General features: G+C 34.7%; 1 protein-coding gene across 1 annotated transcript in view; it reads right to left on the reverse strand.

The window, feature by feature from the left end:
- Nucleotides 1-1,292: 1,292 nt before the first annotated feature.
- The window catches only part of LOC100891098 (probable serine/threonine-protein kinase pats1), a 30,912-nt gene continuing 9,891 nt past the window's right edge, over nucleotides 1,293-22,313 (reverse strand). Inside the window, exons 6-13 of the mRNA XM_030993337.1 lie at nucleotides 14,517-14,699; nucleotides 12,937-13,110; nucleotides 12,461-12,572; nucleotides 6,650-6,816; nucleotides 6,210-6,269; nucleotides 5,806-6,025; nucleotides 4,527-4,614; nucleotides 1,293-2,468 (exon numbers count right to left, since the gene is read on the reverse strand). Of these exons, the coding sequence (XP_030849197.1) occupies nucleotides 2,216-2,468; nucleotides 4,527-4,614; nucleotides 5,806-6,025; nucleotides 6,210-6,269; nucleotides 6,650-6,816; nucleotides 12,461-12,572; nucleotides 12,937-13,110; nucleotides 14,517-14,699 (1,257 nt within the window). The 3' untranslated portion in view covers nucleotides 1,293-2,215. The remainder of the gene's footprint in view (nucleotides 2,469-4,526; nucleotides 4,615-5,805; nucleotides 6,026-6,209; nucleotides 6,270-6,649; nucleotides 6,817-12,460; nucleotides 12,573-12,936; nucleotides 13,111-14,516; nucleotides 14,700-22,313) is intronic.

Genomic DNA, 22,313 nt, shown 5'->3' on the forward strand with positions numbered 1-22,313 from the left:
GTTGGATATGAAATACTATGAACAAATTCGCAGACTTATGCATACAAATACAATCTCTGTATGATATCATTTGAGATATATACTTCTGATAATGTGAGTGTAAGGCGCTATAAGCAAATATTATGCATTGGATATTCATCATTAAAATGTGTAGATTTATGCACGAAAATCCAATCTCAGTATGATATATATATATATATATATATGCATTGGATAATCACCATTACAATGTGCAGACTTATGCACGAAAAGTACGATATCATATGAAAAATATATATATTGGATAATCACCATTATGATGTGCAGACTTATGCACGAGAATCCACTCTCGGTATATCATATGAAATATATATCCATTGAACATTCACTATTACAATGTGGAGACTTATGCACGAAAATGCAATATAAGTAAGATGTGATAGAAATATATATGTATTGGAAATTCACCATTATGATGTGAGAACTTTTCCCCGAAAATCCAATCTCAGTAAGATATCATATGAGATATATATCCATTGAACATTCACTATTATAAAGTGGAGACTTATGCACGAAAATCTAATTTAAGTAAGATATGATAGAAAATACATATGTATTGGAACCGAAATTCACCATTATAATGTGCAAACTTATGCTCGAAATCCAATCTCAGTATCATATCATATGAGATATATAATATTATGCATTGGATATTCACCATTACAATTTGCAGACTTATGCACGAAATTCCAATCTCAGTATGATATCATATGGAATGTATATATTCATTGAACATTCACCATTACAATGTGCAGACTTATGCACGAACATCCAATCTCAGTACGATATCATATGCAATATATATATACATTGAACATTAACCATTATAATGTTAAGACTTATGCACGAAAATCTAATTCTCAGTATGATATCATATGAAATAAATATACATTATAAATTCACCATTACAATGTGCAGATGTATGCATTTCAATGTGATATCATGTGACATATATATATGCATTGGATGTTCACCATTATAATGTGCAGACTTATGCACGAAAATCCAATCTCAGTTTTATATCATATGAAATATATATACATTGAACATTAAACATTAAACATTATCATTTGCAGACTTATGCCCGGAAACCCAATTTCAGTATGATATCATAATTATGAAATGTATATATGCATTGAACATTCACTATTACAATGTGCAGACTTATGCACGAAAATCCAATTTAAGTAAAATATGATAGAACATGTATATGTATTGGAAATTCACCATTATGATGTGCAGACTTATGCACGAAAATCCATTTCAGTAAGATATAATATGAAATTAAAATACAATGGCACTTCAGCAATAAATAAGTGCAAATTTAGGCACACAAATGCAATCTCTGTTTAATATCATATAAGATAAAAGAAAAATGCATTGGATATTCACCATTATAATGAGCAGACTTAAGTACAAACATCCAATCTCACTTCGATATCATATGAAATAAACATTGGAAACTCACCGTTATGATGTCCACACTTATGCCCGAAAATCCCATCTCAGTACGATAACATATGGAAAATGTATATGTATTGGAAATTCACCATTATGATGTGCAGACTTATGCACGAAAATGCATCTCAGTAAGATATACTATGCAATTAAAATACAATGGCCTTCAGCAATAAATACGTGCAAACTTAGATACACAAATGCAATCCCGGTTTAATATCATATGGGATAACATAAAAATAAAATTGGATATTTACCATTATAATTTGCAGATTTATGCACAAACATCCAATCTCACTTCGATATCATATAAAATATATAAACAGTGAATATTCACCAATATGTTGTGCAGACTTTTGTATGAAAATCCAATCTCTGTATGATATCATATGAAATATATAAGTATATATATGGCATTCACCAGTATGAATTCCAGACCTTTGCACAAACGTACAATCTCGCTGTGATGTCATATATTATATATTTATTGAATATTCACTACTATGAGGTGCAGATTTTCGCACGAAAGTCCATTTTTAGTACGATATCATATAAAATATATTATGCATTGGACGTTCACCAGTAAATGTAAAGGCTTCCGCAAAAAACTCCAATCTCATTATGAAATTGTTTACAATATGTAAGCATTAAAGATTAATCATTTTAATGTGCAGAACAATGCACAAAAATCAGATATCATATGACATATATATTGTTGTTAATTACAGTGAACAATTAAACCCCCGAGTTCAGTTTCTCTCAGAACATCATGTAAGTCAGTCACACTACGGGTTGATCTATCCATCCATTTCGCTATGCATTCCCTCGTTGACTTCTCATAGTCGCTGCTGTACTTATCCAAAATGTTCCTGGCCTGGGTGTGCTCGATTCCAAGCTTTTCGCTGAACGTGTTGTAGGCGTAGCTTGGAATGTATCTTGCCAACGTATTAAGCATTGCGTTGTCCACTTCCCTGTTTAGATATAATAAATATATCAGTAACGAAGTACAGATCGTAACATTATAAAACCTACACTTTGTGACAGGATATTGCCCTACCGTCATTATTTTCAACGCAATTATCATTATATTTAATAATTTTTTCCCAATTTACATTTTATCATTTATTCTTGCCACACTACAGATCTTAGTTTTACTGATTTCAAATATCACGATTGCAAAGACTTTGAACAAAAAAAATCAAAGGGCAATTTCAATATATTGTATTGCCTATAAATATTGTTATGTTCTCTTAATTTAAAAGTACGTAGACGATTGATCAAGACATTTTAAATCGCTCGGGGCATGGGCAGATTATAAATCAATAAATAATACCCCTCCTGTTACTGTTATAAAACATTCTTGAAATTCCGAAGTAGTGTAAGAATAAATTATATGTAAGGTAATCCAAACTACAAGTAACATCTAATACCAGCATGATTGCAACAGATTAAATTCAGTTTATAATCTACATTCCCACAATTGAGTAGGCCTACCCTTTATCTGTATATTGAAACTATAAATTAAATGATTTCCTTAACTCGAAATTTGACTAATACCCTTTTCTAACTGCACTGATTTTCATCGGATGCATCCGGACGCATCCGATGAAACGGCCAGTTAGAAAGCAACAGAGGAGAAAAAGGCGATTAAATAGCCGATGAAAAGAAGAGAAATAGGCGATTAAATTCTCATTCTATCGGTGTGACACCGATGAAACTGCCAGTTAGAAAACGTTCGGGAGAAAAAGGCGATTAAAACAGCGATTAAAATGGTAAAAGGTCGCAGTATACGCGCGCTTTATCGTAACCAGCTGTGTTTGTTGACTTATGGTTGAACATGCTGCATGCTAGCTATATGGAGCGCGGGCTTAATAATTACGCAATAATTCTTCACTTCCGGCAAGGGCTCGCCACAGCGAGTGAATTTCAGCGGCAGTTAGAAAACGACATGGGGAAAACTGCGGTTTCACCTTTGTTTACATAAGGAAAATTCAATCGGTATTTTCATCGGTGTGACTCCGATAGAAGCCAGTTAGAAAACAGTATAAATGACTAACAGTAAACTTGAATTAATATTATTTAAATTCATATTGTAGCGATTTCTTTCCATCGTGGAATAATATAATAATAATAATAATAATAAATCACATTTATAATGCGCCTAATACAGATAAAGATAAGAGAGATATTATTTTTGGTTTACGTCTTAACCCTACAAGAGCAGGAGGGGGGGCAGCATACCCTTAGAGTACAGCTTATGTTTTGATACCAAGCCCGTACAATTTTGGCCACCGCAGAGCGACAAAACTAGCCGCGCTGCGAACAGCCAAAATAAACATTTCCCCACATGTATTGTACCCAATCCAGAATTGTCAATTCACGAATTTGTGAATAGTTTATTACCTTTAAAATACATTTGAGGCATACTTTACGGCCTTTTCTTTATGATGGGGTTCTAATCCCCTCCCCCACGTGTTTGGAGTATTCATTCTCCAGTCATTGAATATATCAAATGCTTTCTTCCTGCAACTTCCATCCTTTCTTGGTATTTTAGATGCCTCGGAAAGCATCAATTTTGTTCATAAAAGGGGGAACCTAATCTAATTAATGCCAACTTTGGAGTGTTTCTGCATGGTTGATTTGAGTATTCTGACACGTTCAAAAGGTTGTCGTTTGATCAACACAGATCGACTATATTGGTATGGTATTATGGTATTATGCCATCAAATCCTTACAAATCAAATTCTATTTCATGTTTTTTTCCTTCCGTTTTTGTTAGGGGGATATACCAATACATCTTTCAGTACAAATCACAATTCTAGTCACAATGGGAGTTGGTAAATACATTGCTTAATCGTTGTACCAGAACGTGAACAATTCTCGTTTTAATATATCCTTTTGGTCTATGCTGACAAATAATTGATATTGAAGAAAAAGCTTTTCCCTAGGTTTTGGCGTATCCCATCAATAAGATTTAAATGAAGAATGATCCAAAAGTACATTAGCGATGAGGACAGAGTCATAATTACCTGGCTTTAGGAGTACTAGAAACTTCACCGGCTGCTGCTGATGCACCTTGAGGAGGTTTCGTTTTTTCCAGCGATGTTTTGGTTGTTCCTGATTGTAAGAATAGGAAATTTTGATAACTTCGCGAATATATAAATTCATTATGTTCGTTTTATTGATTGTATGATCCTGTTTTGTATAAAATTGAAATTAAAATTTTGTTACACACATTTTCACTTTAATTTTATTATTCATTATTCGTATATTAGTTAACATGCAGTTCGCTTCAATTAGAATGAATTAAATTTTAAATAAATCTGTATTGATTAATTAATTTCTGTACTTAACTTCAACTCTTTGTTTTCTCTGTTGTACCTGGGTAAGTAACATTTGAAATGAGCCAACCCGGGAGCCAACATATGTATTACGTAATCCTGACCTGTTAGTTGTGCATGCATGGAATATTAAAGAGTAGGACTAAAATTATGTTCTTATCTAATTCTTTTAGCGTTTCAGATCATTTAATGTTGTGTGTATGTATTTGTTCAAACTTAGTTAAACAGTCCTCTGAATGAAATCCCAGTCACTTCTTAAAACACAATTCAACAATTTAAAAATGAGCTGTTTTAAAACGGTAATCTGTGCTTGGGAAGTTATTCATAATCACTTTATCAATCAAGTAGATGAACTGTAATTCGATATGTGACTGTGTGAGTTCAGACAGAGCTTAAAGGGATAGTTGAGTTCAGGTATAGAGGACGCTACACAAAATAATTTGTTTGAGAGATAGCGAAAAACTGAGTGTCAAATTTGAAAGAGCATACAATTTGAATGACAAAATCATCTTTGTTTGATCAAGATTGGTTCAGAGACGGCTGAAATATCCATAAATATAACCATTTTAAAAAAAATTGTGGAGCCCCACAAATATTCAATATTTTTGAACCAGCCGTTGAAAGAAAAAAATAGCGCCTGATACATCTTATTCCAGCCGCCAATTCCAAAGTTGGCTTTTTGTTGGCTTTTTCGTGTTGGTTATAATACGCACACTGAAATAGCCGGCCCGTGTATTGTTATTATTTGAAATTAACGGTCACCGTATTTTGTTGAAAGTGGAGCTGAATTGGTATGATCGGATAAAATCAAAATTTCACACATTTTGGGGTATAAAATTACCTTCATAGCAATTCTAGGTCCTAGAAGGGCACTAGAAATGCCATAAATAAGAATATGAGCAATAACCATGTACTTTCAAGGCATTTGCGGTCTTAAACAAGAAACAACTATCCCTTTAATACAAACCTTTGTTAAATGCTCTCAGGATATCACCAACATATATTGAAGGGCAACCATCATCACAAGAAGCATACTCATCCTGGTCTGTCAGGATATCTCTAATGCGGATCAATTCCTTATCGCCATGTTTAGAACAGTTTGGACACACTATTCCAACAGAATATTCAATCCGTCCTGCCCAGCGCTTTTTGAGATCCTCCAATGTTCCATGCAGATCTTCAATAATCTTAATAAATGAAAGAAAATACATTTATTAGCAGCATCATAAACAATACACACAGTGACGTGTCGAGTTGCCTAATACCATGCATTGCGCCCCACCCCCTCCCCTTGAATTTATCGCGGAATGCTACAAGGGTGGGGTGGACTCTCCCCCTCCCTCCCCCAGCCCTTTTAGGGTTAGTACTAACCTTGCCATCCAGGTTGACTGTGGCTGGTGCACCGACTGGGACTGTTGCATATATCTCAACCTATCAAGACACCAGAAGAAGGTGAACACTAGTAATTGTGATAAAGATGAAGGCAAACATAATAATGACACATGTACAGGTATATCTACAAAATACTACTTTTAATTATCTGGGTTAACAACTTGCAACTTGACATTTAAATTTCGATAAAATGGCAGCAGTTCCATACACAAATTTCTTACAAACAAACTGTATTATATATATACATAGATCAAGATTTACTTTCTTTAGACCCCGAGTCATGAGGTATTCCACAATCTATGTTTAAAATATACTATGCAGCATAATTGCTACAGGTAAAGCTCGCTAAGGTATATGGATAACACTCAAACCATAGTGAAACATCAACATGTATGGGAAAGTGTCACATGTAGTCCTACCTTAATTTGATGACATTCTTTAATGTTGATCTCATTCGTCATCACCACTCTATGACGACTGTCAATATAGAACACCATTTGCCTGCAGTGGAAAGTTGGTTTGATAGACTTCTTGTTCTGCATGGACCATCTTGCCATTCGAACATAGAACCGGTGTAAGAAACCATCTATCAAATAACAACAGATTCCCCAACATTATATTACAGATTTGGAGAGTTTAAAATTCAGAATCGGCTGGTTACGCATCTAAAGAAAATACAAACCTATGGATATAAAACATATGATAGGAATAAGAATGGCAAAAACAATGATGATGATGATAATAAATAATAATAATAATAATGATAATGATAACTAGAAATATCGCGCAATGCGAATGTATCCCCCGGCAGTGGCAGCGATTTTGTGTCATCCTTATGTTCGAAGGAGGGATAAAGATCCCCTCTCCCTTCCCTGAAACAAAAGGATGACGTAGAGATCGCCACTAGTGGCTCAGACTATTGTCAAGACGAGGAGCAGCATCACCAAAACAATATGTGTGTAGATTAGAGTATAATGCATCTCTGTAGAAAATTTGAAAGAAATCTGTCAAGAAATGTGGCAGTCGGAGCGCACAAAAGACAGCCACCAAAATATGAACTTTGACCCTATAACAGACGGAACACAGGTGGCAGCATCACCAAACACTACAAAGGTGTAGATGATTGTACTAAGACACACCTCCAACGTTTGAAAGAAATCCGTCAAGAAATGTGGCAGTTAGAGCGCATTAAAGACATATTTGACCTTTGACCATATAAAAGACGGAACAATGAGGGCAGCTTCACCCAAAGTGTTGATTGGTAACAAGATACATTTCTAATTCTCTATACAAAATTTGAAAAAAATCCATCATGAAATATGGTCTGCAGAGCACAAACTAGACACCCACCAAAATATGAACTCTTAACCCTATACCAGACGGAAAACTGGGGGCAGCATCACCAAAAGTTGTAGGTCTGTAGATCATACCAAGATACACCTTCACACAAAATTTGAAAGAAATTCGTTAAGGAATGATGCAGTTAGACCGCACACAAGAATGAAATATGGCCTTTTACCCTATAAAAGACGGAACACTGGGGGCAGCATCACCAAAAGTTATAGGTGAGTAGATTATACCAAGATACACTATGAATATGACTGACAAAGAAAGCGGACAAAATATACAGTTCCTCAGGTAGACAAAGGAACATCCCTTCACCGCTATTATGTAAAAATTTGTAGAACAGGTGTCACATGCATATTCACTTTTTACATAATAGCAGTGAAGGGATGTTCCTTTGTCTACCTGAGAAACTGTATATTTTGTCCGCTTTCTTTGTCTGTCATGTTCATAGCGATACACCTCCATACAAAATTTGAAAGAATATATCAAGGAATGTGGCCGTTTAGAGCGCACACAAGAATAAAATAATATGACGCGGCGGCGGCGTAACGCTGCTGAATCCAAAGTACCCCACCGGCATACTGCCGGGGGATACAATAATAGTAATAACAACTAAACAACAACAGTAAGGAAGCTAGACATGCAGTGCGTGCTTCTACGGTTCAAACGAAATAGCTTCTCTTGGACTATCCAGAGCAATTTGTAAGAAGTATGTAGCGTCTGCGATAGTAGAGATAGGTAGGGCGAAGAAAGGACACAAAAATGGCCTGAAACGGACAAAATTGCGCCTGGACGGTCACACATGAGGGAATACAGAGAACAAAAAATGCAGTGACTATGGCTACGAAGTGTGAAGGGACCACTAAAGGGCTCGCAAGCACTGCGTGCAAAACCAATGAGATTTGGTGTATGATGAACATGTCTGAAAAATGACGTCATAGCCGATACATGTTATAACTTGGCAGAAAATCAGCAGAATCTGCATAGTAGTGACCCTTGTTCATATGCAACTTACTCAAATATTTCTGTGATAACATATAACGTATTCGGTGTCAGTCAAAAGAACCTTTCATTGCGGTCAGTTTGACACCATTGGCATCTGCGTGTATTGCACGCATTTAACAGGCTGTTACGTAATGCATAACAAATTCATCATTTTGGGTAATAATTTTGCGCTGATGTCATTAAATGTTACCAAACTTAGTAGAAAATTGTCACGTGTTATGTGTATGCCAATTTTCATTGAGTGCGTAAGTATAAGAATCGTCATTTTAGAGCAAGTTGAAGTTATTTCGCAATTTTCTTGGAAATGGCGAATCTGGAGGGCAATTTTCTCTAATTTGATCAGCATTAGGGTATATAATGTTGTACTTGGCTGGAAAGGGTACATCTTCAAGTATCTACATCCAAAAAAAGGGTACGGGTTTGGCCAGAAATGATGGATATACATTCCCAAAACTTTAGAGAGCGCTATTTATTGTTTGCATATTCATTGGACCGTTCAATTAAGCATGGTTTTCTGCAATTACTGCAAGAAATTGAGACGAAATGGAAATGGTATGAGAATTTTATGGCAATTTTAGATTTAGAGGGGTTTATTTTTTCAAAAAATTTAGACATTTTTGATGGAGACGGATTCGGATTTGAATTTGCAGTGCGAAGATGGCATTTTGAAGGTCAGGTTATGCGTCGCAGATGAAAGAAAATATCTTGGACTATTAAGAGGAACTTGTTAGAACTCTGTAGGATCTATGATATTTGCGATAGGAAGGAAGAAAAAAGGCCTTAAAACGTGTTAAACCGTGTGTTAAATCTAAACCTCCTCCGGAATTCAGGCCTACCGTATATTTCCGTGAGAGAGACGTAAACATTGCATATACCTGGACTGAATAGCTGGAAAAGTATAAATGTCTGGAAAGAAGACTAGCATCGTAGAAATGGGATGATTTTATATTGTTTTAGACTTAGGAGATTAACCCTATATAAATCAATGCCAATGAATTCGATTTCCCATAGGGTTGTATACAAACTATTGGCATTCCTCTCCCAGAGAAATAAAACGCAAAATTTGGCAATCTATTACGTTGTTTGTGATTGTATGTGTTATGACAGTCGAAGAAGGTGATCAAATCAAATGTAAAACGGAACCAAAAAATAAAAAATAAAAAATTGACCCACCGCGGGAAGGCAAGTGCTTTAACCACTGGACCAAAATATTTATCATAGACTTTACTTGCAAAGCTGACAAAAGGCCTTGGCAAAGTCGCAATTTCAACTTTTAATTGAAAATGTTGACATGATCCCAACATCTGATCGAAAAACAAATATCATGTCCCCTATAGCCCATAGTCTCAGCTATGATACATCAACATTCAGGAGAAAATAGAGCAAAAATAAGCGAAATACTGCTTAAACTGACTTGGTAACAATGTTGAAGATTGATGAAAAAATTGCTAAATTTTTGTATAAAATGTTGCCTATTATATTCCTTCTACTGTACTAACCCTATGACATGCACAAAATCCTGAAAAAAATTCTCAAACCACAAAGATATCTATGGTTTTCTTTGAAGGCGTCACTGTGCATCACCCTCTAATAGTGATTAAAAATAAATTCTCCCAGCCATTTTTGAATATTTCCGACCGTTTTTCCATGAAAAAAAGACATAAAACAGGCTATTACAATTATTTCAACACTTGAGTGTCTAGAATGGTATGTATAGAGCCAATTTACTGCTTTGTGAAGATTTACATACACCTAAAATGTAATTAAATTGAAATAATATAGTTGGCACAATTAAATCTTATCATGCCACAGGTCTAATGCCCATTGTGCCAAGCACAGCAGACGTCCAATGAGCATGAACAATACCCGGCCCCCACTCCGGGAACGGAGGTATAACATTCGTGTTTTCAAAATCCAAACAGGTCTACCCGTATTGACTTTGCACACCAGACTTTTGCTGAAAAGGGGGGAGGGGGTGTGCTGGGAACACGCATATGCGTACCCTAAATAACACTGATTGGGGGGGAAACAATAACTGCTATAACGAATGCGTGCAATCATGCACAAGGCAGCGAAGCAATGGTTTGCTCGCATGTACAAAGCACTATAACGGTAGCGTGCATGCAGCCTTATAGCAGGCTATGAGTTAAGGACTCGATCAGATCAGTTTTCCCAATATGTATTGGTAATAATGGTCCGTTTTCACACAAAAAAAAACAGATTATCTTTAATTTTACATCTAGTATTCAAGTCACTACCTTAGCACCCCTTTTTTTCTCATCTGAACAATGTTACGAAGTCCCTTTAAAGAACAATGCCATGTACATTCATGATGTGAACAAAATTTGACTTCAATAGGCATAACACATAAATTAAGAAAATTCTGACATGTCACATTTAATCAAAATTTTCACTATAATGATGTCATCTAATGGTGTAGGCTGATCTTGTATACAATCGTCTTAGCTACAAAATATCAAAATTTGAAAGAAAATCAATCAATATTTACATAGATACAATCAATTATCCATAAATATGCTGACGTCATAATATGCAAATTCGTATTTTGAGTTCCAAAGCCATTATGATAATGTCACAATATACTTAAAGGCCAAATGAGACATGAAATCAGATATCCGACTCATACTTTATCCAAATATGGGAAAATGGGGGATCCCAGTGCATCCCAAAGAGCTATAATGGATTTTGTATAGGCACGTTTTTGCCTATAATATGCCATGTATTACAAGAGCTCGCATGCACAGACATTTATTCTGAACGGACGCTCATTCCGTTATTAATGGTCATAAATAGATAATAAACATGGTATAAAATTGTTCGGAAAAAATGTGGAATATCATGAATGAAAAAAATGGTGATTCAATGTTGCCTACGGCCATGACGAGCGGAGACGAGCACACATTTTGTATGCTTCCGTTACGAAGTAGCCGGAGGCATTATGTTTTCGGGTTGTCCGTCCCGTACATACGTACGTCCAGTTCTCATGATCACGTTATCTCAAGAACCGACTGATGGATTCCTACCAAACTTTAGTCATGTATGTAATTGGCAGAGCTAATGAATTGATTAGATTTTGGGGTCACGTGGTCAAAGGTCAAAGATCACAGGGATCATTATGTATGCAAAAATAGCTTGTGATCGCGTTATCTCAAGAACCTGTTGATGGGTTCCTGCCAAACTTAGGTCATGTATGTATGTATCTTGCAGAGCCAATTAATTGATTAGATTTTGGGGTCATGATGTCATAGGTCAAAGATCACAGGGCTCATTATGTATGCAATAATAGCTTGTGATCACATTATCATTAAAACAGATGGACAGATTACCATGAAACTCAGGACATGTATGTATTTTGCTGAGTCAATGAACTGATTAGATTTTGGGGTCATGAACTTGAATGTGAAAATTTTCTTTCGTTTTAGTTTGTAAAATTGCTCTATGACGGAGGCATCACTTTCGACTGCGCACAGTCGAAGTTCCATCTAGTTTGGAAATGCTTTAGATGGCCGGAAACGTCTTATGACATTAACCAATGACTGTGCAAACATTGGAATGAATTGACTGTACTGATTTTGAGTAATCCTCTGCTCACAAAAAGGGGTAGAAATTAAATATAAAGAATAAAGAATAAAGAATAAAGAAAGAAAAATTCTGACGAAATCAATAGGTGGTCTGTACCTAATAATTGGTTCTTGTATAGCGCTCATGTCTGTAAGACTTGACACTCCTGGCAATCCTGATTATTACCCTGTCTTTAGCATGGCTGCCTTGGGTTATCATCCCTTAAACTATTAGATTTTACAATTAAACAAAATGCTCCTTGTAATAGTTAACAAAAAAAAAATGAAATAACCAACCTGGTAAGAAGTGATGGAAGTCAATGGTAAATTCGACGGTATGGCCTTTGTCGTGGCTTTCCTTCTCATGAAGCATGGGAGATGAACGACAGGGAACAAAGAACTGTCTCCTCTGAAAAAAGATGGATTATTTTAATGTTGTGATATAGTACTTGATGTCTATACGCATACCATTATATGAATACTGTCATTGTAAAAGATGTAAAGTACATTTTTTAGTGAAGTACGGCTAAGGGAATGAAACTTGGGAGTCCACGAGGGCCCTTAGGTGACCCCAAGGCTTAAGAAATTGTATCAGGTAGTATTAAGAAGTGTGGTTTTGACTAAAGGCGATTATGTTGAGATAAATACAGCTTACCTTCACATTCCTTGCCTTCTTTTAATCAGTAAATAGTTCCCAAGGGCAAAATATATTTGGGTAAAAATGACTATCGGAGGAGAACCTCCATGAAATCCAAAGCATGTTTACATCTTACCCCATCAGGCTTTTCGGGTATTTCACAGATCAGATCAAACTTGATCATCATGTCAATTATGTTATCGAGCTGATCACGGTGTCCTTTTTGTTCCTTCCAGACAGCTTTGATCAATTCTATACTAAGAACACCCTTGTCCTTGAGATCTCTCCAATATTTGGCCAGGTCCCCTTCCTAGGTTATAATGAAAAGTAAAGAAATATAAGGAATATAACCATTTAATTTTTTTTTCAAAATGTATTTATTAACAGTACTAGTCCAAAAAGAAATATTAGAGCACTAGATAAACGTTACCAAATTTGAATTCACTGAGTTTATTCGTTCCCATATACAAATTTCTAGTTGCTAAATCATGAAATAGAGTATTAACAAAATATGTGGAAGTCTCTACTCAATGTCAAATACACAGTTTGGTTTAATTAACACCCCCACCCCCTTCACAGAAAAAAAAATGTGAGTTCAATAACTTTCTGGCATTATGTACTGATTTCAAATCTCTCATAAAAAATGAAACGTGCAATAAAAAGAGGCAGTAATTCTTTCATGATAAATTTGTTGCCCATAACGGGTTAAGAAGAATAACTTGAATCTCATAAAGAAATAGTGAGATGTACTGCATCAGAAAGTTGACTCACTCAATAAGCCACAAGGAACCACTTTATGATAATTTTACCAGTTCATAGTAATTGTTTATAAGTTCTAATAAACAACAATTAAAACTTTGAAGAGTAGGCCTACGATATTTTTTTTGGAAATGCTACAAAAACGCCAAGCTTTAATGAATGTATCGGGTTGTATTGGAAAGGGAACAAATAAATGACTGAACTCTTCCTCACAATGAACACCATGACAGTTCAGGGTTTCCGTATAGTCTGGCAATACCAAATTAGTTAGTTCATCAGAAATTGTGGCAATAAAATGCTCATTTTTATACATAAATTTGATATATGATATATATAATATATATATATATATATATATATGTATATACAAATATATCTCCTCTCTTCTCTCCCAATTATTGTACCCCACCCCCTTTCTCATTAGAACAATATACCCTTCATCATGTCCATCACATTTTATGAAACCTATTATTTCCTCTTTATTTTCTGTCTTCCTATAAGAAATAAGGCACAACTATATTGGGGGGGGGGGGGGGTGAGGTTGTTTTTTTTTTACACATGAATGCCTCCTGAAACGTTTCAAAAATTGTTATACGGGGGTCAAATTGAATGTTGAGGTCTACACCTCAGTTTGATACCAAACTGTTACATTGCCATAAATTTGAAGTTAAAACGTGGCTGATTGTGAAAAGTGAGTTCTGATTACAGATGTGCCCAACTTTCTGAAGGCAGTATGTGTACAGTATATACATGTATATATATATATATATGTATATATATATAATATACTCAGACCCACACACACATGTTCATGCACCCATATCCTCTGAGAATTCATTCGTTTTCCTCCTTTTAATTTTCCTTCCTCTCATTCTTCATTTCTGATCTCCTCTTTTCTTCTTCTCTCTTTGAATATCTAGTACACAATGTGAAACAAATGTAAATTATATTTCGAACCATTTTCTCGCTATCGATGACTGTTATGATGTTACTGACGATGCTGTTCAGAAACTGTGGCTTAAGTACAATAAGCTCACATCCCTGGTGATATATGAGGTGTCCTATGTCATGGCAGAACTTAAGAACATCATCCGCTTCTTTGTCGTCGTCGATTCCCAAACTTGTCATTGTTGTGCGTGCCTGTATAATAATGTAATTAAAACAAGTTTGTGACCAATTGTGCTATACGATTACTTTCCCAAAGCTCACTCATTATTAATGTAATGTGCACTATTGCACTTCCAATAAAATATAACACTTTGGTTCTTGAGATTTGCATTGATATACACTGTAGTATCTACATGTATTTTGATCAATTTCTTGTCTTCTTCATAGGGTAATAATTTAATTCATAAAATCAAGCCACTAGGTGATAAAACGTGTTAAATCAAGTAATCACAGATCTGCAATTCATGTTGAATCGATAGTAATGATGATCATGATAATACTTATGATAATATTAACACAAATCATAATAATATAATAATTATAGTAATTAATAATGATAATATTGACAATTTTTATAGTGCACATATATCCACAGCGCAAGGTGCTCAAGGCGCTCCAATAGGCTCCAATAGGCTACCGTTTTCGGTGCTCACAGCATTCAATGAATTCCTTCCTACTGGTGCCCATTTAAAACCTGGGTGGAGAGTGGCAAATTACATATTACAATGACAAATAAAAGTCTATAATTAGATATCAATTGACAACTATGGTCTTGACTGCTTAGCCCAACAGTTCAATTGGATTATCTTCCTATAGTAATACTGTCACCATGAATGAAGTCATAATTCAAGAAGTTCCTGACATATTGTAATAACAAGGGTAATACCTCTTATTTATCAAATTATAATAATAATAATAATAATAACTAGACATAATACTTGTTTTGAACAAGTATAGGTGGGCTGGTCAGCTAAAATTTGAGACAAAATAGAGCAAAAATAAGCGAGATACTGCTAAAAATGTCATTGATGTAATGATGTAAACGAAATTCACCTTCCATAGGCATAACACGCAACGTAAGAAATTTCTGATATGTGCCCTTTAATTGTAATTTTTACTATGATGACGTCATCAAAATGAAAAATAGTGTTGACTGAGCGGGTAGAGAATTGTCTCAGCTACATTATATCGAAATTTGTAAGAAAATCGATCAATATTTACAGAGATACAATCAATGTTACATAAATATGCTGACGTCATTATATGCAAATTCGTATTTTGAGTTCCAAGGCCATTATGATGATGTCACGATACACTTAATGGCCAAATGAAACATGGAATCATATTTCCGACTCATACTCTATCTAAATATGAAAAAAACATTGAAGGTCACGGTTCATTCCAAAGAGCTATAATGGATTTTGTATAGGCATGTTTTTGCCCATATATGCTATGTAATAAAAGAGCTTGCGCGCACGGACATTTATCTTGAATTGACGCTCATCTTGTTATTAATGGTCATAAAGATATGAACGTGGTATCAAATTGTACAAACAAATATATGAAATATCATGAAAGAAAAAAAAATGGCGATTCTATGTTATGTAATGGTGTTACGCGCGAAAACGCGCGCGCATGCGCGTGTGCGGGATTTTTTATGAAATGCTTAAAATGGCCTGAAACGTATGTAAAAAAAATTTGAGACGATTTTGAGCATTTTGAAATTTTGCGCGTGCACTGACGCGCGGACGTACGCGCACGCGCGCGTTTTTTGACGTGAAATGGACCGGACTGATATTGACCTTGATCATGATAAATATGAATGAGAAATGGCTTTTGGTTATGAAGATATGATCATGAGTTGATTTTCAGAAAATTTCACAAAATGGCGCCTAGATGACGTCATCAGTCAAGGTCAAGGTCGAGAAAATGTCTGTGTTTTGTTCTAATGCTTATACATATGTGTGCCAAATTTTAAGATATTTGATTGAGCCATTTTCAAATTATCTTGCACACAAAAAAGTGGGTCGAAATAAGAAAAATAAACTAGACATATAATACTTGTTTGGAACAAGTATAGGTGGGCTGGTCAACTTAAATTTGAGACATAATAGAGCAAAAATAAGCGAGATACTGCTAACAAATTCTTTAAAAACAATATCATGTAGTTTCATGACGTGAACGAAATTCACCTTCTATAGGGATAACGCAAATTATGAAATGTTTGACATGAGGCCTTTAATCGAGATTTTTACTATGATGAGTTCATCAAAATGAAAAATAGTATTACTGAGCTTGTAGAAAATTGTCTTAGCTACAACATATCGAAATTTTGAAGAAAATTGATCAACATTTACAGAGATACAATCAATTTTCCATAAATATGCTGACGTCATAATATGCAAATTCGTATTTTGATTTCCAAGGCCATTGTGATGATGTCACGATACACTTAATGGCCAAATGAGACATGAAATCATATCTCCGATTCATACTCTATCTAAATATGAAAAAAAATTGAGGATCCCGGTGCATTCCAAAGAGCTATATTTGATCTTGTATAGGCATGTTTTTGCCCATATATGCTATGTATTATAAGAGCTCGCGCGCACGGACATTTATCTTGAATGGACGCTCATCTTAAAATTAATGGTCATAAAGAGATGAACATAGTATCAAATTGTTTGAAAAAATATGGGAATTATCATGAAAGAAAAAAAAGGCGATTCTACGTTGTGTAATGTTGTTACGCGTGTGCGCGATTTTTTTATAAAATGCTTAAAATGACCTGAAACGTATGCAAAAAAAATTTAAGACGATTTTGAGCATTTATAAATTTTGCGCGCGTACTGACGCGCGGACGTACGCGCACACGCACGTTTTTTGACCTGAATTTGACCGGACTGATATTGACCTTGATCATGATAAATATGAATGAGAAATTACTTTTGGTTATGAAGATATGATCATGAGTTAATTTTCAAAAAATTTCACAAAATGGCGCCTAGATGGCGTCATCAGTCAAGGTCATGGTCGAAAAATTTGCTGTGTTTTGTGAATATTCCTATACATATGTGTGTTAAATTTTAAGATATTTGATTGAGCCATTTTCAAATTATCTTGCACACAAAAAAGTGGGTCGAAATAAGAAAAATAAACTAGATTTGTAATACTTGTTTGGAACAAGTATAGGTGGGCTGGTCCAACTAAAACTTAAGACAAAATGAATGGCACATTTGAGATAGCTAATTGTCTCAGCTACAACATACTCGAAGTTCAGCGTAAACAAAGCTAAAACGACGGAGATATTGCTCGCAAAAGACGGAAATGTAGAATCCAGTTCTGAGAAAAACTCAGTCCCATAGAGAATACACGCAAAATGTGAAAAATTGACATTCCTCCTTTAATCGCAAAATTACGCCATGATGCTTTTGTCAAAATTAAAAATTGTGAACACTGCATTTGTAGAACATTGTCTCAGCTAAAACATATACAATTTTGGAAGAAAATTGATTAATATTAAGAGAGATACTATCAATTTTCCAAAAATATGATGACAACATAATATGCAAATTGAAATTTTGAGTTCGGAGGCCATTATGATGACGTCATGAGTTAATTGAGGGTAAAATAAGACATGAAATCATATCTCCAATTTATATTCTACCACAATATGAAAAAATAATTAGGGTGACCTTGCTTCCTAAAGAGCTACAATGGATTTTGTGTAGGCATGTTTTTGTCCATATATCCTTTGTAATACAAGAGCTCGCACGCACAGAAATTTATGTTAAAAGGTCGATCATTCCGTTATTAATAGTCATAAAGAGACAAACATGGTATTAAATTGTTTGTAAAAATATGTGGAATATTATGAAAGAAAAAAAAAGGCGATTCTATGTTGTGTAATAGTTTTACGCGCGAAAACGCGCGCGCATGCACGTGTGCGCGATTTTTTATAAAATGCTTAGAATAGCCTAAAACGTATGCAAAATGATTTTGAGACGATTTTGAGCATTTTAATATTTTGCGCGCGCATTGACGCGCGGAGGTACGCGCACGCGCGCGTTTTTTGACCTGCAATTAACCGGACGGATATTGACCTTGATCATGATAAATATGAATATGAAATAACTTTCGGTTATGAAGATATGATCATGAGTTGATTTTCGTAAAATTTTACAAAATGGCGCCTAGATGACGTCATCAGTGAAGGTCAGTATTGAAAACGTTATTGTGCTTTGTACATATGCCTATACATATGTATGCCAAATTTCAAGGCATTTGATTGAGCCATTTCCAAGTTATCTTGCCAACAAAAAAGTGGTTAGAAATAAGAAAAATATATAATAAATAAATAAAGGCAATTCTAACGAAATTATAAGGTGGTCTGTACGTTATACAGCCCACCTGATAATAAACTAGACATATAATACTTGTTTGGAACAAGTATAGGTGGGCTGGTCAACTTAAATTTGAGACATAATAGAGCAAAAATAAGCGAGATACTGCTTACAAATTCTTTAAAAACAATATCATGTAGTTTCATGACGTGAACGAAATTCACCTTCTATAGGGATAACGCAAATTATGAAATGTTTGACATGAGGCCTTTAATCGAAATTTTCACTATGATGAGTTCATCAAAATGAAAAATAGTATTACTGAGCTTCTAGAGAATTGTCTTAGCTACAACATATCGAAATTTTGAAGAAAATTGATCAACATTTACAGAGATACAATCAATTTTACATAAATATGCTGACGTCATAATATGCGAATTCCTATTTTGAGTTCCAAGGCCATTGTGATGATGTCACGATACACTTAATGGCCAATGAGACATGAAATCATATCTCTGACTCATACTCTATCAAAATATGAAAACAAATTGAGGACCCCGGTGCATTCCAAAGAGCTATATTTGATCTTGTATAGGCATGTTTTTGCCCATATATGCTATGTATTATAAGAGCTCGCGCGCACGGACATTTATCTTAAATGGACGCTCATCTTAATATTATTGGTCATAAAGAGATGTCACGATACACTTAATGGCCAATGAGACATGAAATCATATCTCTGACTCATACTCTATCAAAATATGAAAACAAATTGAGGACCCCGGTGCATTCCAAAGAGCTATATTTGATCTTGTATAGGCATGTTTTTGCCCATATATGCTATGTATTATAAGAGCTCGCGCGCACGGACATTTATCTTAAATGGACGCTCATCTTAATATTATTGGTCATAAAGAGATGTCACGATACACTTAATGGCCAATGAGACATGAAATCATATCTCTGACTCATACTCTATCAAAATATGAAAACAAATTGAGGACCCCGGTGCATTCCAAAGAGCTATATTTGATCTTGTATAGGCATGTTTTTGCCCATATATGCTATGTATTATAAGAGCTCGCGCGCACGGACATTTATCTTAAATGGACGCTCATCTTAATATTATTGGTCATAAAGAGATGAACATAGTATCAAATTGTTTGAAAAACTATGGGAATTATCATGAAAGAAAAAGAAATGGCGATTCTACGTTGTGTAATTGTGTTACGCGCGAAAACGCGCGCGCATGCGCGTGTGCGCGATTTTTTATAAACTGCGTAAAATGACCTGAAACATATGCGATATTTTTTTTAAGACTATTTTGAGCATTTTGAAATTTTGCACGCGCACTGACGCGCGGACGTACGCATACGTGCGCGTTTTTTAACCTGAAATTGACCGGACTGATATTGACCTTGATCATGATAAATATGATTGAGAAATGAGTTTGGGTTATGAATATATGATCATAAGTTAATTTTCACAAAATGGCGCCTAGATGACGTCATCAGTCAGGGTCAAGGTTAAAACATTTGCTGTGTTGTGTTCATATGCCTATACATATGTGTGCCAAATTTTAAGATATTTGATTGAGCCATTTTCAAATTATCTTGTCCACGAAAAAGTGGGTCGAAATAAGAAAAATAAATAATAAACTAGACATATAATACTTGTTTGGAACAAGTATAGGTGGGCTGGTCAACTTAAATTTGAGACAAAATAGAGCAAAAATAAGCGAGATACTGCTTAAAAATTCTTAAAAAACAATATCATGTAGTTTCATGACGTGAACGAAATTCACCTTCTATAGGGATAAGGCAAATTATGAAGGCCTTTTGACATGAGGCCTTTAATCGAGATTTTTACTATGATGACGTCATCAAAATGAAAAATGGTTATTAAAAAGCTTGTAGAGAATTGTCTTAGCTACAACATATCGAAATTTTGAAGAAAATTGATCAATATTTACAGAGATACAATCAATTTTCCATAAATATGCTGACGTCATAATATGCAAATTCGTATTTTGATTTCCAAGGCCATTGTGATGATGTCACAATACACTTAATGGCCAAATGAGACATGAAATCATATCTCCGACTCATACTCTATCTAAATATGAAAAAAAATTGAGGATCCCGGTGCATCCCAAAGAGCTATAATGGATTTTATATAGGCATGTTTTTGCCCATATTATAAGAGCTCGCGCGCACGGACATTTATCTTGAATGAACGCTCATCTTAAAATTAATGGTCATAAAGAGATGAACATAGTATCAAATTGTTTAAAAAAATATGGGAATTATCATGAAAGAAAAAAAAGGCGATTCTACGTTGTGTAATGGTGTTACGCGCGAAAACGCGCGCGCACGCACGTGTGCGCGATTTTTTTTTATAAAATGCTTAAAATGACCTGAAACGTATGCAAAAAAAATTTAAGACGATTTTGAGCATTTCAAAATTTTGCGCGCGTACTGACGCGCGGACGTACGCGCACACGCGCGTTTTTTGACCTGAATTTGACCGGACTGATATTGACCTTGATCATGATAAATATGAATGAGAAATTACTTTTGGTTATGAAGATATGATCATGAGTTGATTTTCAAAAAAATTCACAAAATGGCGCCTAGATGATGTCATCAGTCAAGGTCAAGGTTGAAAACATAGCCGTCTTTTTTTTCCATATGCCTATACATATGTGTGCCAAATTTCAAGGTATTTGAATAAACCATTTTCAAGTTATCTTGCCTACAAAAAAGTGGGTCGAAATAAGAAAAATAAATAATAATAATAATAATAATAAAGGCAATTTTAACAAAATTATAAGGTGGTCTGTATTAGATACAGCCCACCTAATAATAAATAATAATAATAAAGGCAATTTTAACAAAATTATAAGGTGGTCTGTATTAGATACAGCCCACCTAATAAATAAACTAGACATATAATACTTGTTTGGAACAAGTATAGGTGGGCTGGTCAACTTAAATTTGAGGCAAAATAGAGCAAAAATAAGCGAGATACTGCTTAAAAATTCTTAAAAAACAATATCATGTAGTTTCATGACGTGAACGAAATTCACCTTCTATAGAGATAACCCAAATTATGAAGGCCTTTATGGCTTTTGACATGAGGCCTTTAATCGAGATTTTCACTATGATGACGTCATCAAAATGAAAAATAGTAATTATTAAGCTTGTAGATAATTGTCTTAGCTACAACATATCGAAATTTTGAAGAAAATTGATCAATATTTACAGAGATACAATCAATTTTCCATAAATATGCTGACGTCATAATATGCAAATTCGTATTTTGAGTTCCAAGGCCATTGTGATGATGTCACGATACACTTAATGGCCAAATGAGACATGAAATCATATCTTTAACTCATACTCTATCTAAATATGAAAAAATTGAGGATCCCGGTGCATTCCAAAGAGCTATAATGGATTTT

This window comes from Strongylocentrotus purpuratus, unplaced genomic scaffold (assembly GCF_000002235.5).
Source record: "Strongylocentrotus purpuratus isolate Spur 01 unplaced genomic scaffold, Spur_5.0 spur5_scaffold_20, whole genome shotgun sequence".
Taxonomy (NCBI): domain Eukaryota; kingdom Metazoa; phylum Echinodermata; class Echinoidea; order Camarodonta; family Strongylocentrotidae; genus Strongylocentrotus; species Strongylocentrotus purpuratus.